The sequence below is a fragment of the Dendrobium catenatum genome, unplaced genomic scaffold (genome assembly GCF_001605985.2).
Source record: "Dendrobium catenatum unplaced genomic scaffold, ASM160598v2 fragScaff_scaffold_156, whole genome shotgun sequence".
NCBI classification, from domain to species: Eukaryota; Viridiplantae; Streptophyta; class Magnoliopsida; order Asparagales; family Orchidaceae; genus Dendrobium; species Dendrobium catenatum.
Genome location: NW_021318618.1, coordinates 4,438,628 through 4,457,127, shown reverse-complemented (window position 1 = coordinate 4,457,127; position 18,500 = coordinate 4,438,628). Strand labels below are relative to the sequence as shown.

General features: G+C 37.4%; 1 protein-coding gene across 1 annotated transcript in view; it reads left to right on the top strand.

Annotated features, from left to right (window-relative positions):
• LOC110113399 (transcription initiation factor TFIID subunit 1) overlaps positions 1-18,500 on the top strand; it is a gene marked incomplete in the record, with an annotated part of 89,183 nt that overhangs the window by 46,062 nt on the left and 24,621 nt on the right. The window contains 1 exon segment of the mRNA XM_028692064.1: positions 5,338-5,544. Coding sequence (XP_028547897.1) covers positions 5,338-5,544 — 207 coding nt within the window.

Genomic DNA, 18,500 nt, shown 5'->3' with positions numbered 1-18,500 from the left:
GTCTTGTTAATGCATCAGGCTTGTTGTGCCCACTCAAACTTAAGGGAAATTCTATAAGATGGTGGAGAGACCTGTAATGCTTTATGCTGCTTAATGTTGGCCATTAAAAGAGAAGCATAATATTAAGTTAAGTGTTGCCTAGATGAGGATGCTCACGTGGATGAGTTGCTTTACTCTTAGAGACATTGATGAGGGCATCGTCAGAAATTTCGACACATGTATCATGGGAGACGCCGGATATCGACGGCTACGATCAGGAATTTATATTTTGAGTCATTTTATGTAGTAGTTTATTATTTTTTTTTCAGTTTTTACTGTTTTACCCTTATGGGTAGTCATTTGATATTGTGGCCCCGATGACATTTATGTCTTTTAGTTTTGTTTTATTTTGACCTATTTATAGGAGGCCTCATGCATTGTACTAGGGGTTGATTATTGATGAATGAAAAAGTTTTCTTGGTGATCGCTTTGTGAGTTCCAAAACTATTCTAGATCTCTTTGTGAGTTCTTGAGGAGAAAGCTATTAGATCTCTTTGTGAGTTCTAGGGGAAAATGTAAGGTTCGTGATTCTTGATTTTCTTATCTTCTTCCATCGACCCCCCCTTCACCTTAAGAGGAGACAACCACACCCATTGGCTTGGAAAACCCGACCCCCACCTCCTTGCCGCCATCCCTTGGAGCCCAAACCGTCGACTGCCATCCTACCACCGGCCGGCCACCTTGCCACCGACCCCCTTCCCGCCGCCCACCACCCCTCTCTTCCTTTAGCCATCTTTTTGAAATTCAAATTTTGAAATTCAAATTCTTTATAAATTGGGAAGTCCAAATTAGGAAAGTTCTTTATGTTGAATCCAATTTCAAATTAAATCAAATTGTATTTAATAATTTTCTTTCCTAGTCATCATGACGCATTTGGAAACCCCCTTCCCTTCCTCCCTAATCCCCTCCTCCTCCTTGATGCCGCCGGCCCCTTAATGGGGTTTCCCATTGAATGCGCATTCAATGCCCCTCCCCCTTATTTGAAATTCAAAATTGATTTCAAATATCCTCCCTCCAATTTCACTTGAGCTGAAATTAATTTCAGTTTTCTTACTTCTCCCCTCCCTCTCCCCTCTCTCTCTCTCCACTTTGCCACCTAAGCAACATTAATCCCTCCTCCCTAAATCCCCTAATAACCGCTGGCCCCATTAATCCCTTAATTGGGTTAATTTGAATTTCAAATTAGCTTCTTCCATTAAGGAAAATCTAAAATTAAACTTCAGATTTTCCCTCTCTTCTCTTTGTCCCCCAAATCACTTGTTTCAACCCAAACAACTCCGCCCATAGCCGACCCCTTCACCCTCCCAAGTCTTCTCCCATTATCTCCTCACCTCCTCCTCCCCAAGCTCAAGAGAGATTCTCCCAACCACCACCACCATCATGCATGGCCGATCCGGAAGTCGACCATGGTTTCTTACTTGATGATCAAGGACGAACCAACATCCTTGAATCCCCTTTCTTCGACGTAAACCTTGACGTGGACTCTTCCGTGGAGGATTACTTAAATCGCATCTTGTTCACGCTAGTACCTTCCATCGAGGAGCCTATTCTTCCCGGACGTTGGATGCTCGCTAGTCATCCCGTGGACTACCCGCCACCGGCTACCTCCCCAACGGACTACACTTTGGGCGCCATTTGTCTCCTAGTGGCATCGCTCGGTTGCTCTCAATCTTCCTCCATTAAAAGTGTCACCAACAAGAGAGTGAGTGAGGGACCTAAGGTGAAGAGATCTATTTGTTAACCGTGGATTCTTGTTTCTTAACCATAACATTGTCTTATTTATTTCATGTTGTTCATCTGAGAGTACCATGTTATTCTAGTTGTAACCGCATGTCTTACATAATTTCTACTTGATAATTCTGAAGCCTAACTTGGGTAAGTATTAATTCTATAACTAGCAAAGTTTTAATACTCTTATATTAAAATCCCCAAGTAGTTCTTGTTTCCATGCATATGTTTTACATCAGACATGATATGAAATGAGCATATAAGTGAAAAGGTTGGAGTAACTCCAGTGGAAGATAAGATTAGAGAGAGTCACCTTAAATGGTTTGGTTGCATAAAACGGCGCCTTCCGATGACCCGGTTAGGAAAGTAGATGTATTAGATTTGGCTTATGTTAAGATAGAGGTAGATCTAAAAAAGCTTGGTTAGAAAATATTAGAAATGACATTTCTTTATTAGATTCAAATGAGAATTTGTCTCTTAACAGGACACAATGGAGAAAAGGGATTCATGTAGCCGGCCTTATGTAGTGGGATAAATGCTTGATGTTGTTGTCCTAGTCAACACTAGGACATCTTTCATCACACCGATCACCATGAAACCTCTCTTTTATACACAATCTAAAAAGCATAAATTTTTCATATCAGAAAAATATTCTAACTTACCAAATAAAAAATCTGAATCAAAATAGCCTCAAAATAATCTTTTACCTTAAAAATGAACGCTACACATGAGAGCTCTTAAACATACCAACCTCAGTCCAAAGTCAGCTCGCTGAGAAAATTACAAGAAATTAGATTTTCTAACCAAAGCCAAGCTTCCAGCCCACTCCTCCCTAGCTCCAAGTCACCCCCTCTTTTTGCAATTGGAGGAGTTACGTGAATGGGAAACGGAATGTGGCCATGAAGTAATGCTTTAGTATATTTATATAAATAAGTTTATAATTATAATTATTCCCCTGAACAATCACAACCATTCAATTTTCCATATGCCTCAGTGGGAAAGAAAAAGAACGAACAGTACAATACTTTCCTTGAACAGTAACATTTTAGAGAGCTGAGCTTGATTAATTTAAATAGTAAATTAATTCATCTAACCTAATTTACATATTTTAATATATATACATTTTATATCAAAATAATAGAAGAAAAATAGCATTTTGTAAATTTTTTTTTTAATCATTTTCATTTTGTGCAGGAAATCAAGAGTTGAAAATATATGTCCAGCTTGATTTTATCGCTAAATGTTACTTGATTTGTGAGTTTTACATGACAATTTGTGGAAAGCCAGATGCTATGTTCTTTCAATTGTTGGCAAGTTCATAAAGAAAAATAGAAGGAATTTTTTGAGAAAGTTCAAATGAATGTATGAGAATAATCTTAGTGTCGGTTTGGGATGGCTAGAACTTTTTGTAAAGTTTGTCGTGAAGTTGTTGTAGGAAAAATAAAATCGTTATTTTAGCGGCAAAAAGCAATTTCCACTGCATAAATGTCTGAAAACAATGAGAAAGCAACAAGAAAGCAGTAGTTATATGAAATTGTAGTTGCTATTTGAAAAACAAAGCAGCGAGAAAGTTATCCCAACCATATCCTTAGAATCATTGTATTTTGGTTTGGCTAAATTGAAAGCCTTGTGTTGTTGAGTTTCATTTTGTTTGAGTTTTGAAGATCAACCGCCTATTGTTGATCTTTGGTCTAGCATGAGATTTTGCTTCTCTCTGTTGATCTTTGGCCCAATAATAATGAGTGATTTCTTTATGATGATGATTTCTTCAAGTTGAAACTCAATAATGGTCAAGACTATCATTGAGGGGAATTCAATCCAATTGTCTTTGATGCTGTTGACACTCTTAGGATGCCTTCGTATCATTAGAGGTGAATTTTGTTTCATCACTGCCAGCATGGTCCCTTAAAAAATTCAGTGGTTTCTGAACACACCTTTGATCCACGGAATGATCTGAGTAGACTATTGGAGATCATCCAAAAAATTGTGTGTGATAATTAAGAAATTTGTCTTAGGATCGCTTTTTAATTTGAAATATAAAAGAAAATGAAATTGACTTATGCAAAGCTTATCAATTAACACGTTGATGCAATAAATGCTTGCTTAACACGTGCACGTGTGTAATAATTGGTTATAATACATTCAAATTCATAAAAAAGCTATTTAGAGTTAAGGCGTTTCAATAACAAACAAAGAAATTCATCTAAGCTTGTTGTAACCAATTTGATTATGGTGCCAACACCTTACCTGCCTATGGGGTGATGTTATAAGATCTATCATGCGTGCTTCCACCTATATTATATAGGTTCATAAGATTTAGCCTTATAGGTCATTTTAAAGCCAGCACAACAAGGCCTAAATCAGGCTCCCCGTAAATCTAGTGTTATAAGCCTTGTCCATTAGGTCTCCCTAACTAATAGAGTTTTAATTTCTAATAATCCTAGTAAAATTCAGAATAATTGTTCAAATCAAATCAAAGTAATGGGCTTCCCTCATTTTCTAGGTTGTAACTCATGATTTTTTTAATGTATTTGAGCGCCACCTCAATTATTATGGTTGATGTAAAGTTGAGAAGCCAATCAATATAATTTAATCAGTTAGGCGCCTTACCTTACTTTATAGGCCATAAGACCAATTAGTGGGCAAGGTTATAAGACTAATTTAAGGGCTTTCCAAGGGATGTAAGTCCAAACTTGATTTATTGTGCTGACATGAAACCAATTAGCCTGTCAAGCCAACCAAGTTAACTAGGCCAACTTAAAGTTATCAAGTCCTTTATATCAGCATAATTAAATGGGCCACCTTATCTATAGGGCAAGGCCATCAGGTTCACTTTTTGGCCTTTCTCATCCCCGAGGTTGTAAGTCCACCATAGTGCTTTCCCGAGATCTGGATTGAAAGCCAGTCCCTACTGAGAAGTATTGGTAGATATAGTAAGTAAACATCAGAATAGAATATAAACGAAACAGATTTGATTTTCATAGCATTTAAATATTGGAAGAATCATTATGACATCGCTAGAGGAAACCATAACGACTGAAGGATGCATGAAGGAGAAAAAAAAACCATTAAATGTTTTCCACTGAAGTGCCAGCTGTCACGTAGAAATGACTGACAGAGAAGTCAAAAAGGTATTAAATTGATTTATGAGTAATCTTTTTCTTTTTTTTCTCTGTTGAGTGCTATCTAAGGTATTAAATTGATTATTTGCCAATCATTTTGAGCAAAGTTATTCATGCAATTTTTAGCTTCATTTTTTTATCATCAGATAATAAATTCACCTATTTTTCTAATGATCATATTTTCTACTCTTCATTGTTTATATCAAATCACTTAATGTTTTTCATTTTATCTCCTATTATCTACATTATTCTTCCCATAATATTTATAAACATTTGTCTTAGCCATATGCATCAGTGATTTGTGCAAGAATTTTTATCTATCTTTTGTAGCAGAAATAACTTGCATCTTTTCATCGTTTTGGAGTATTTGTGGTATCACATGTTCCTTCTAGTACTAATGTTTTGTTTGTTTTGCCTTGCCACCCTCCATCTCGGCAATTTCTACTAGGTTTGCTCTTATGAGAGTATGCAAGCAGGTCTTTACCGTCTCAAACGCCTAGGAATAAGCAGGCTTACTCATCCCATTGGGCTGTCTTCTGCAATGAACCAACTTCCAGATGAAGCTATAACCCTAGCTGCTGCCTCTCATATTGAAAGGGAGCTGCAAATAACTTCATGGAATCTTACAAGCAACTTTGTTGCTTGTACTAATCAGGTATTCCTTTTTCTAGCTATGAGATTGAATTACGTTCAAATAAAATCTGCAGTTTCTGCTTTATTCTTGAGGATGTTATCCTGTGAAGTTGCTGAGCAAAAAATAATTGTCTGAATCTGAATTTTGTTTCTTCTAAGAAAGATCTATTGGGCCATACGTTACAATGGGACTTAGTGACTTACAATATTCCTAAAATAATTGCAGGGAAGCCTCGCGTTGCTGCTATGCATTAATTTAGAGAGGAATAAAAAAAGGGGAAAGAATAAACAGGATCACACCCCATGATTGTGATTTGTAGAATTCAGAATATTTTAATTTCTAATAAGAAAGTGTAATTATTTGCCTTGCAGAATGCTATTGTGCCTATTTTCATTTTAATATGGATTACGATATTATGCTCTTTTTCTTTCTCTCATGCACACGCCCACGCCCACACATATGATGCATGAGAAAAACACTTATATTTATGCATCATATCCTCACGGATGCATTCTATAAATTCTCTGTAGTTTGTTTTTGTTGTTATATAGAAATCTTCACAATTTACTTTCTAGTATAAGAATTTGAGATTCCACGTAATTAAATTCCTATGATCAGTTAAAAGTTCACGTTGCCATTTGTGCTTGATAACATACATTATATGGGTAACATAGTTTTGGAATGATGATGATTCAACAGTCTCTTCACAAGTATCAATCAATTTGAAAACAAGAATCCTTGTTTAATTTGCTATTGAATACTACTGTTACACTTAATTTTGGAGTTTAGCTAGTGTTTTCAAACCTATGGAATCACGACCCTCCCACTTTTTCTACCCTTTGTCCAACAGTTTCATCTTGCTTGTTGGGATATTTGTATACTTAGCCCATCTCCTGAAGTCTCTATTGATTTTTTTCAACATGTAAAATCATCTTAACTAGCCATTCTGTGTTATTGCTCACATGTTGCCTTTTACTATGGAACATGCTACCTATCACATAATGGAAAAGGATTATACATGTCATGCTTCATTTTAACCATTCAATCAAGCATTACGCATAATAGAGTGGGCAATCCAGTTAAACATATTCCCCATCAACATATATATTGATTATTATTAATCGGAATTGAGTAGAAATCTAGTCTGCCTAGATTGTCACAACATATACACTATTAATAATCCTCCAATTCATTATTATCATTAATGCAAATGCATGCACAATTTAAATTATTAAAATAGACTATAGAGTTTCCAATAGTTTTGATAGATGATTAATAGATACCAAAAGTCTTTAGTTGACATCATGAATATTATTAACTTATGATACATCCAAAATGTTAAGTTACATGAAAAAATGGGTCACTTGACTAAGGCCCAACTTGCTGTTTTCCCGAAACAACAATCATAATAAGATTTGATGAGCTAAAAGCTCGTGAGATAAATAATTTAAATTTCAAACTATAAGAAAAAAGTATATAATATGTCATGCTGATCTTTTGAACTAATATAATAATTAATATTCATAAATATGGCTAATTGAGTGCAATAGGCTTTAAATTAGGACATTATTATCAATGAACCATCGATCAAGATTGGGCTGCATCCCAACTTTCCAATATTGAAAGTTGGGAACTCTTGGCTCCTCTGGAGGTTCATCTTAAAAGAACTTTTGCCTCTGCCAACATATCTCTTATGATCCGACTTTTTATAGACTTATTTTAGTATCATTATTATCAACATTTAGCGTGTAAATGCTGAATGAAAATTTTTCTTTCCTTGGTGGATTTGGAATAGTTTGTGATCGAGTATGACACATAATATAATATATTATTTTGAGAGATAAAATATTATCCTGTTATGCACTTAATAATTAAATAATTGTTTTTTTCTTAGTGATTTTTCCTTGCCCAAAATATTTAATTGAGTAGGTTTTATTTTATTTTAGTGTTCAAATTTATTAAAAGTGCAAGCCCCTATAGTTAATTATATCTCAATTTGCCTCTTGAGAAATTTTTTGATTAAAATAATAGTTTTTATTTGTTTATCAAACTATTGATTAACATTTTATATAATTTTTGAGAAATTCATGCTAAAGGTTTGTTCTTTGGAATTTTGAGGGTGATTGGATTAACTTCAAAATTAATTTTTGGTAGAAGCTAAAGGAAAAAAAAAAGAGTATGAGTACTTGATTATGAAAAAATCTATTATATCAAAATTTTCATATGCTGGGCTTTACATTTTAAAATTAAATTTATAGAAAAAGGATCAAAATGATCCATTGATTCTTTATGAATGATCAAAATAGCCCTCAACTATATTAAATGACCATTTTGGTTCCTCAAGTCCTTAAAAAGAAATAAAAATAGTCCCATGATGAGACTATTTTGAATCCTGTTGAAGGGTTTGAGGGACCAATATGGTATTTTAATATAGTTGGTGATCATTTTGATCTTTCTTAAAGAGTCAATGAACCATTTTTCCCCTTTTCTCCTAAATTTATGTTAAAGTTAATGAATTTGTTTTTGAAAGTTGGGGTTTATATTCCCAACAACATAAAATCGAGGAATAGTTCAGGAAGGTGAGGGCTCACAATGTAGCTCCTCACATGAAATCATGCAAAGGATCCGTGATGTAGAACAATCATGGGAAGATGAGATGCTTAACGACGTTTGCACGTTTAGTTTTAGAGAACAATAATAAGCAAGATCTTATGTTGATTTGAACGATAAAATAAAATATTAAAGTGATAAATAGCGTTGGTTAAATTACGTGCATAGAAGTTAAGAGTATAAAAATCAATCAATTTAATCTACTTTTGCATACGTGAATGGTCTCAATAATAAATCCCTTTGTTAACATTAAGACTAGTTACTATAAGGAAACCTTCACTCATCTCTTCATATTACTAGCCTTTAGCGGAGGGACCAACTACATCTTTGTGAATCAAAATATAACCACGTTGGAGAAATAAACTAAGAGGCTAAAAGAGTCGGAGGTCGAGTTTACCCGAAGTATGAAGTATACGAAGCTCTAGTGGTCATAGGAAGGCTTGGAAGGAGGTAGGTGGCATCCACAAACCTTCTTGATGGTGTGATCAGCAATCCAACGCGTCCGGACAGCGTTTGAAGACCTTCCACTTGGTTGGACAGCAAGAAACAGGTGCAGGTTTTCTCAGGACAGCACACTCTCATGCCCAGAAAAGTCTCAGGCAGTGAACATGGACTTATTCGATCAGTTGGACAGCAATGTAAAGCTGTCCCGAAGGCGCTGCAGTAATAGGGGCTGGCGGGAAAAGAGGGGCAGCCAGCTGTCTTTCCTGGACGGCAGTTTGTAAGCCCTTGAGTTGCCGGAATACTAGAGACTGGTGCAGGAAAAAACTCTGGCAGCCGCTTGGGATCCAGAAACACTAGACAGGGATGCTTTTGCCCTTCACCAAGGGACTTTCTCTAAGTTTTCTCCAAGAACTCTTGACTCTCACAAGAGCAAAAACGTAGAAACTTTCATAATAATCTTAATTAGCCCTTCTCCAAGAAGAGGAGGGACTTAAATGGACAAATACAAGAAGGGAAAAATAAAAGACAACAATGCCCTCGGGGCTTACAAAGAACTAATCCCTTAAGTAAGGGCATAAATCAAAAAAGACAAAATAAATAAATACATCACATATAATTGAAATAAAAAGGCGTCATCATAGCCGTCGATCATCGGCCACGTCCCTGAGGGCACATTAAGGGTCTGATGTTCGCATCATTCTCCCCGGCTGGGAGAAAACTCGACTCCGTCGAGTGGGTGTCTCAAAGGCTCGTGTAGAGCCGCAAATGAATCTCGATCCAACTCTGTAACTCCTCTCGATCAATCCACGTATCTTCTATCTTTGGTTTACCTCGCCACCTTATCAAATAGCTTCTTCGTCCACCATCTTTTGTGGAAATAATGTCATCACTTAGAATCATGTTAATCACTTCCGCTATAGGTATTTTAGGAATATTTGGGAGTGGAGGTAGGCTTGGGTTCTCATAGGGTGGGGTCACACAAGGCTTAATTTGAAGTGGATTTGGGGCTTGAACTCTGGGCCCTCACAGGCTACTAAATCTTTATGTTAAAAGAGGAATGAACGTTGAATTCTGCTGGCAGATCCAATCATGTAAGCATTGTCATGGATTGTAGTGACTATTTTAAATGATCCCGCACTTCTAACATGTTAATTTTCGAACTAATCCGCACCATCACTGAGTTACCAACTTTAAGAGTTTTAAAATATCGTTTTAGAATCAACATGAAGTTTATACTTATTATTACTCTCTTCAGTTTGGGCGTGCAATTTCCTTATGTAAGCCATGCAGATGTAATGCAAATGTGGATGCAAGAGACTTGGTGCAATGAAGATGGGCATGAATTGTGGGATCACACAAAGTTGTAAATAGAGGAAACTTTGGAAGAAAACAGACTACAAAACACACACAAACATACTGACTCACAAGCACACATAGCTATGAATAAAGACAGATCAGTCGTAAAATGAAAGGACAAAAAGTTTCCATGTCTAAGGGAACAGGAGTAGGAGGAGCAATAAAGACATCTTTAGCTACTAGGGCATTTTTATAGGTAGTTTCAGTTAGGGTCGTAGGTAGTCTCCTAGTGGCAACAGTGGTGGTGAGGTAAGTCAAATCAGGAAATACATCTGCTAAATATAAATCTAAATGAACAACTCCAAAAATAGACTCCAATAAAACAAGAGGAGACTTATTGTTCAAATCAGGCTCAGAAACTTTCAGGCTCCCATGACTATCTTTACTAGAATCAGGTTTGGTTATAACCCTAAGATCAATGGATTTGGGGTGAACTAAGTCGAGGTCTAATTCAGGTAGCAAATTCAACTTACTCAATTCCAATTCGAGACTATCCACATCGCTATTAGAGTCCGAAATTAAATCAGAATTATTCAGAGTCATCTTAGTAGGAGATACAATTAAATCAGATTCTTCCGACTTTAATTTCAATGTGTTCAAGGTCAGATCAGCTTCTCCCGAGATCAAATTAATATCATCCAGGCATACCTTATCCAAAGAGATATCCTTGATGAGATGAGGATCTGAATGGGCTAAGGTATCTAGGTTTAAAGGTCCTAGATCTCCTAAATCAAGGTTTAAGTCAGGTAGGGAGTCTAATTCAATCACTTCAGTTTCATCCTCAATGAATTCTTCGTTATTAGTGATATCATTAACATCCACGAAATGGATGCACTCAGTTTCAGGTTCAGGGGACCTTTTCTTTTTAATGCATTTCTTTATTAAACTTACACTCGCAGGGTCAAGGACTGCGGAGGCTAAGGGTTGACTGAGCTGGCTAGAAGTCGGTCCAAGTGGGGAGTCATATGGGCTCGATCCAACAGAAGACCCAGTAAAGGGTCGGTCATCAAGACTAACTGAAGACCTACAGGGTGTGACAACAACCCTGACGTTACTAAAGGATGGATGGCCTCGACTACAGTAATGTCCACGGTTTGTTTCACCAAAGGAGGTAGGGTGGTGTTCTAAATGATGGTCACTAGGGGTAGGGGTATTGAAAGTGCAACACCCAAAGGTTTGATGAACAAGGGGTAACCAAAACTTAAAACTAGGTGGTTGGTCACGGGTAGAGGGTAGATATTTTAAGTTGAGTTATTGCCTAATGTCTTTCCAATTAGAAGTAGGGTACTCACCACGAGACTCTTTATAATCTTCCAATCTCATCCAGAATTGAGGAGTCTTACCTTTTAGGTGAGACTTAGCGATGCTAACCTGGTGGGACTCAGGGATATGACGAGATTCAAAATAGTCCTCTAGTTGTCTAACCAATTCCCTAAACTAGTAAGGGTCCACAGAACCATCAAAGAGGGGCAGACGGTTATGATACTCTAAGTGAGGGTGTTTCGGCTTAGGCTCAGAACTAGGTTGATAAGTAGAGTGTGTAATCTTCCTTCTAACATGATTGTCCGAATGAGGCACGTACCTAGAGTGGGGAGAGTCAACGTGCTTCTCCTTCATGGTTTTAGTTATAGAGCCCACTAAATTAACTAGGTCATCTAACTTCTTTTGGACTCCTATAAGGTCCATTGGGAAATGCTAAGTGATACGTAATGATGATTGGGTGAAAGGACATCATTTAGACACTAAGTTAGGCTCACTTAAACTCACTAAAGGGTGTAGGAATATTGTGGACAGTAAGCTACACTAGTGGGTTAAGTAATCTAGGCACTTAGGAAGGTTGTTAGGTTGAGGGCAGCACCTATGCACGTAAGAAACTAGCCTATCGTTCACTAAATGTGTGCAGGAATGATGTGGACAGCAAACTACAGCAGGGCATAAAGTTGTCTAAGTGTTTAGGAAGTGTTCTAGAGTGTGGACAACACCTAAACACTAGCTTAGACTAACCTAAAGGCAACTAATTGGTGCAGGAAATGCATGGACAGCAAACAAAAATAGTGAATTAAAATTATTTAGGCGATGATATGCATGCGAACTAGATGACCAATGTTTGGCTAGACCCTAGGATGTTTTCTAGTACATGAAATGTATGTCTACCAAGATGATGTAGAACAATCATGAGAAGATGAGATGCTTAACGACGTTTGCACGTTTAGTTTTAGAGAACAATAATAAGCAAGATCTTATGTTGATTTGAACGATAAAATAAAATATTAAAGTGATAAATAGCGTTGGTTAAATTACGTGCATAGAAGTTAAGAGCATAAAAATCAATCAATTTAATCTACTTTTGCATACGTGAATGGTTTCAACAATAAATCACTTTGTTAACATTAAGACTAGTTACTACAAGGAAACCTTCACTCAACGCGTCATATTACTAGGCTTTAGCGGAGGGACCAACAACATCTTTGTGAATCAAAATATAACCACGTTGGAGAAATAAACTAAGAGGCTAAAAGAGTCGAAGGTCGAGTTTACCTGAAGTATGAAATATACGAAGCTCCGATGGTCATAGGAAGGCTTGGAAGGAGGTAGGTGGTATCCACGAACCTTCTTGAAGGTGTGATCAGCAATCCGACATGTCCGGACAGCGTTTGAAGACCTTCCACTCGGCTGGACAGCAAGAAACAGGTGCAGGTTTTCTCAGGACAGCACACTCTCATGCCCGGAAAAGTCTCAGGCAGTGAACGGGGACTTGTCAGATCAGTTGGACAGCAAGGTAAAGCTGTCCTGAAGGCGCGGCAGTAATAGGGGACTGGCGAGAAAAGAGGGGCAGCCAGCTGTCTTTTCTGGACGGCAGTTTGTAAGCCCTCGAGTTGCCGGAATACTAGAGACTGGTTCAGGAAAAAACTCTGGCAGCCGCTTGGGATCCAGAAACACCAGATAGGGATGAGATTTCTCAGGAAAGGAGAGGAATAGTCTTCACAAAAACTGCTGGGCAAGTTGCGGACAAGTGGGGCAAAGATTTGGAATTACTTCCAATTGGGGGTAGGCTGAATTTTGGGAACAAATTACTGATGTGGGCCTTGCAGGTTTCGGCTGAGAGAAAAAATGTGTCAATTGTTTCCTTATTGAAAGCAATTAAATTAGGAGGAATTGATGACTCATGGCCCCTCTTAATTTAATTTTGAATTTTGAATTGAAGAGTTAAAACTTTCCAATTATAGATCATGCCAAATAGGAAAGGTTTCAAATCTAAGATTTGAATTCAAAATTTGAATTGTTTCCCTCTCAATCTCCCTACTCCAAGCTTGGAAGGAAATTAAAGAGAAGAGGGCATGGGGGTCGACGGCATTTAAAGGAGAGGAGGGATTAGGGGAAGGGTTTTAATGCTTGCTTCTTTGGGTATTCCAATTAGGGAGGGAAGAAGTAAATCCAATACAATTCAAATTTTATTTGGATTTGATTGGAGAAGTTTCCTAAAATAGAATTTCATTTTAGGAAACAATTTGAATTTCAAAATTGATTGGGTGATAGGATTTGAAAGCTTTCCCGAAATGGCTATGTCAATTTAGGAAATTATTTGAAATTCAAATTTGAATTTCAAATTAAAAGTTCTCCTAAATTATTTGGGTGAATTTTTGGCAAGATGTAATGATGATGGAAATCATCATTAGTGGTGGGAGGCCAAGGTGGCTGGCGGCAAGGAGGTGGGAGGGCCGGTGGCTGATTTGGGGAAAAGGGTGGTGGACGGTGGGATGGGGAGGGTTGGTGGGTGGCTGGTGTGTGGAGCTAGGGAGGAGATGACTTACGGCTAGGGCAAATGAAGGAGGGCCGGTGATGGTAGCAGGGGAAGAGTCGGACCACGAGCCCCGGACGATTCCGACGACTGGTGGGTATGCCCTTCACCAAGGAACTTTCTCCAAGTTCTCTCCAAGAACTCTCAACTCTCACAAGAGCAAAAAAGTAGAAACTTTCATAATAATCTTCATTAGCCCTTCTCCAAGAAGAGGAGGGACTTAAATAGACAAATACAAGAAGGGAAAAATAAAAGACAACAATGCCCTTGGGGCTTATAAAGAACTAATACCTTAAGCAAGGGCATAAATGGAAAAAGACAAAAAATAAATAAATACATCACATATAATTGAAATAAAAAGGCGTCATCATAGCCGTTGATCATCGGTCACGTCCCTGAGGGAACATTAAGGGTCTAAAGTCCGCATCAATCCGAGCCTATTAAAGTCTATCCTACATTCGAAGATTTGAGTCTATCTATCCTGACAATCTCTTCTGCTTATGCGACAATATAGGATCTCAATCCCTTACCTTGATGCCTACAACTCAATTTGTTTTCTCAAGAATCGACGAAATACTAATTTTTCTTATTCTTGTATTTGGCATCTTATCTACATGAGGGAAAGCGATGCTGCCCACTTTGCTGCAAAAGTGGGCTACTTTCATCCCCCTAAAATGGTAGTTCCACCATCATGACCCAACAAGCATCATAATTCTATTATGAGGTTGTGTTTTATTCCTACAATAGTAAGATGTGGTTCCAAGCCCCTCGTTCCATTTGGCAGGAATCCCTACATCACAAGTATAGTGGATGCATTATTTGTATTGCAAGAATGAGAAATGTACTAATACAAATTGAGTAAATTATCCCACTTTTCCATGTGGGCCTCATTTTAGAGAGGGAGAGGCATTTCTAAGTTTGGGAAAATGGGAATATGGCATTATAGTTTAGAGTATAGATGGCCTTGTGCGGTCCGTTGTCCCCTGAGCCAGGAATCGCTGTCTTAACGTTCTCCTGAACTTGAGGACTAGTTAGTCTAACCTTTGTCTCCAATCAGATCCATCTTGTCCTTTATCCCTGTAGGTTTTCCTTGTTTCTTCTTCTTTCCTTGTACCGAACAACTGGAAGACTTTTTCTAGGGCCAACTCTAACTCTATTTTTTGTTTGCCACCATCAAAGAATTAATGGTTCAATAATCTCATTTAGGAGATGTCTCATATCAAATGCAAAGAGACTGACCCACTACCACTGATAAAATTTTAACTACACACATCAATTCAAAAGAGAGAGAGAGAGAGAGAGAGAGAGAGAGAGAGAGAGAGAGAGAGAGAGAGAGAGAGAGAGGAAAGAGATCTTCAAGGTGTTAATCCAAACTTCACTTAATTACAAGGTGACTTATATCCACGAATTTGTTGTCAATGTCTACAAAGTGCTTGAATGATCAATATCTAACATCACATATAAAAATTGCGAGGGAATGCAAAAATCTAATTTAATCATTGAAGGAATATTACGTGGCACAAATGTTCTATTAATTATCCTAAAAAAGTTAAGTATGTTAACTTTCAAAATCAATTATGATATGGTCGATGGTTTTATGAATTTTAGCAGATGGCTGCGTAGATTCCAAACACATGGCGGAGAAAAAAATGGCAATAAGAAAAAATAATGGGAGACAGAGGTCATAGAAGGCAAGCTTGGGAAAAACCGTACATGAAAAGGTGCATCCATATCTTGCTATACTAGGAAGTAGAGTCCATAGAAGGCAAGTCTGGAAAATTGTAGATGAAAAGGTGTTATCCTTATGCTAGTCCTAGGAAAATAGATGCATGAAGTAGGGTTAGTGGGAAACAACGGGAGTCAACAATGATTAGTGAGGTTGATGTGAAACATAATAGGAATTGCAGGAATTTAATAGAAAGTTGTTAAGGTTGCTAATTGTAAAATTAATGTTTCACAAGAATTAGATTCTAGGAGTTCTTAGTTGTAGTTATGCTTTGGCATGCAGTTACAAGAAAGAATAATAGGACAATTTAACATAACAACAAATTTATTGTAAAACTAAGGCAAATGAAACAGAGATCCACAGTTTAACAAATAAAAATTTCACCTTGAGTTTCCCTTACGTTCACTCTTGCAGTGGTTTTAAAGGAAGAATAATTTTAGTAAACTTAGAGATGCCACCAAAAGACAGAAAACACATGCAGTATTGCCCAACGAATAGTTAATTAGAGAGGAAGAGGTTGGTGGATGTCCGATAACTCACCACTGTCCGGAGATCTGGTGTTCCTCGATGGCCGACGTCAAGGTGAAAAGGATTCGGTCAACGTAGTCGTCGATCTCCAAATTGAGGTTGAAGAAGGGAGACCGAAGGATATCTACTCTTCCTTGAAGATCATACACGAATTCATGATCATGCTCGGGATTGGCCATTCATGGGGGAAGTAGGATAAGTGTTGGTGTATCTTCTTCCTTGGGAGGTATGTGAAGCAAGGGAGAAAGATAGATGATGGAGAAAAAGGAGGGCTAGGAGTTTCGGCCAAGACTAGGGAGGAGCCCGCTTAATTTCAGATTTTGAAATTAAAAGGGTTTGATTGATTGGAAAGATTAATTGTAGAAAACACAAAGGGAAAGAGGGGAAAGGGGCGGCTAATTATCTCCTTGATGGGAGTCCTTAATGAGGAAGGGGTAGGCCGGCGACTTGCGGAGGAGCCGGACTTATGTTCGGTGGAGGAGGAGGGAGTGACAGTGGGGCTAGGGGGTCCGTTCGGTCAGGTGGGTTTGGGATAAGAGGCCGGCGGCTATCGGGCGTTGATTTGGCCCTCTCCTAGGGTTCTCTCTTCTCTTAAGAGCTCACAAGAAGAACAAAGAATCAAAAGCTGAAATATTTTATTAATCAATCATTAAACTCATACAATAGTGAATGCCTCTATATATAAGCCTTAAAATAAAAGAGAAGCAAAAGACTAAAATGCCCTTTGGGCTACATCATGAACTAAATCCTCTCGGGGGTACAATGGCAAATCAGAACATAAATAAAATAAAATACGTAAATGCATCATAAATAAAGACGCTGAATCATAGCCATTGATCTACAATTCCTCCGATTATAGATGTCCTCATTAGAGGTTGTGTGAAAACTACAGAAGGTAAAAATGAGGGGAAAAAATAATGAGCAACAACATGAAAAAAATAGAGAGTCAAGCCTCTCAAAAATAACAATTGATGAATTAAATATATACTCAAAATATCCTGAACTTGAAATTCAATGGGTTGAGTTGACCTTGTCCCAACATTATAATTAAAATAATAGAGAATACATCTCAATCACATAGAAAACATCACTACAAGCATGCTTTACTGTTACATAAAACAAGTTAGAAAAAGAACTAAAAAAAAAAAAAAAAAAAAAAACTGAAACTTCATCAATGCACATGATTTGTACTTCCAATTAGTAAAATTTTCACATTTGCATCAATTTAGCTTACCGTATTTACTTGATTCAATTAAAAGCTTTATCAAAGCTATTTAGCCTTCTCCAAATCAATTGACGACTAAATCAGAATGAAACACCTAAGGCTTAGAGACTATTTCTTTTTTATGATGCCCTTACACTAGAGTATGGCTAAGTAGGTCGTGTGCACTATTGTCAATACCCAATTATGATGTCATGTTCCACGATGGTTCCTCTCGTTCGAACATGAAGTGTGACAGAGACATATTTGTTTACTTGAGAAAGCGGAAAAGTACAGGACTTCAACAATTTTTTTTTGCATTTCTCTTTATTTTTCTTTATGAGAATTGGAATAGATGGAACAGGAAGACGCATGAAGCTAATTTCAACTAGTTGGGATATGGTTAATGATGATGGGGAATTTTGTTTGAGATCAACTTTATGAAACCTTTTTTTTTTTTTTTTTTTCTAATTTTGCTTGTTAAGCCTTCTTAAGGTGTTAAATCCATCACAAACTATTTTAAACACCCGCTTATGCTAACTCAACTCTACCCTTTTCTTTCCTATCCTATAACACTAATTTTATATGCCAGTCTAAATGTATATTTCTACATTTCGTTATATATATTCTAATCACCCAAGTTTATTTTTAGTTACTTTATCTTTAGTAGCTGCCACTCCAATATTTTCTTTAATAAAATTATTTCTTAATTTATCATTCTTATTTTTGTAACACATCCATCTTAGCATTTTCTTAAGGCTACTATCTTAACATTTTCGTAAGGCTCTGCTGATGATCATATTAATGAAATTTTAATTATTGATGTAGACAAGGGGGGGGCTCCTTCCCCCCTTTTTGTCTATTCGTTTCCCGTGGATGGCTCTTGGATTTTCGTGCCTTGACTCCTTGGTTGCCACGGCTGGCTCCTTGGTATCTGCGGGTGGCTCTTCGGTTCCCAGGCTGGGCTGTTTTTCGTGACTGATGGGGGCTTTTCTTGTGGCTTTTGGTGCTCTGTTTCCTGTGCAAATTAAGGGCTGCTGTATGGTGGTTGTTGGCCTTTCATTTTCCTCATTTAATGAAGTATTTGAAGAGTTTTTGGGGCTGTTTTTGGATAGAATTTGGACAGCTTTTTGGGGACTGGTTTGGTGGCTGTTTGGGAGGATTTCCATGAGCCTTTCCATTGTTTTCTATGCAATCTTCCTACAGAATTCCTGTAGTCTTTTGGTCTTCTTCTTAGTAACTTATGACCTTTTATTTCCCTATTTTAATGACTTTAAATATTGCTTTTAGGTGGCTGTTTGTATTCCTTCTTT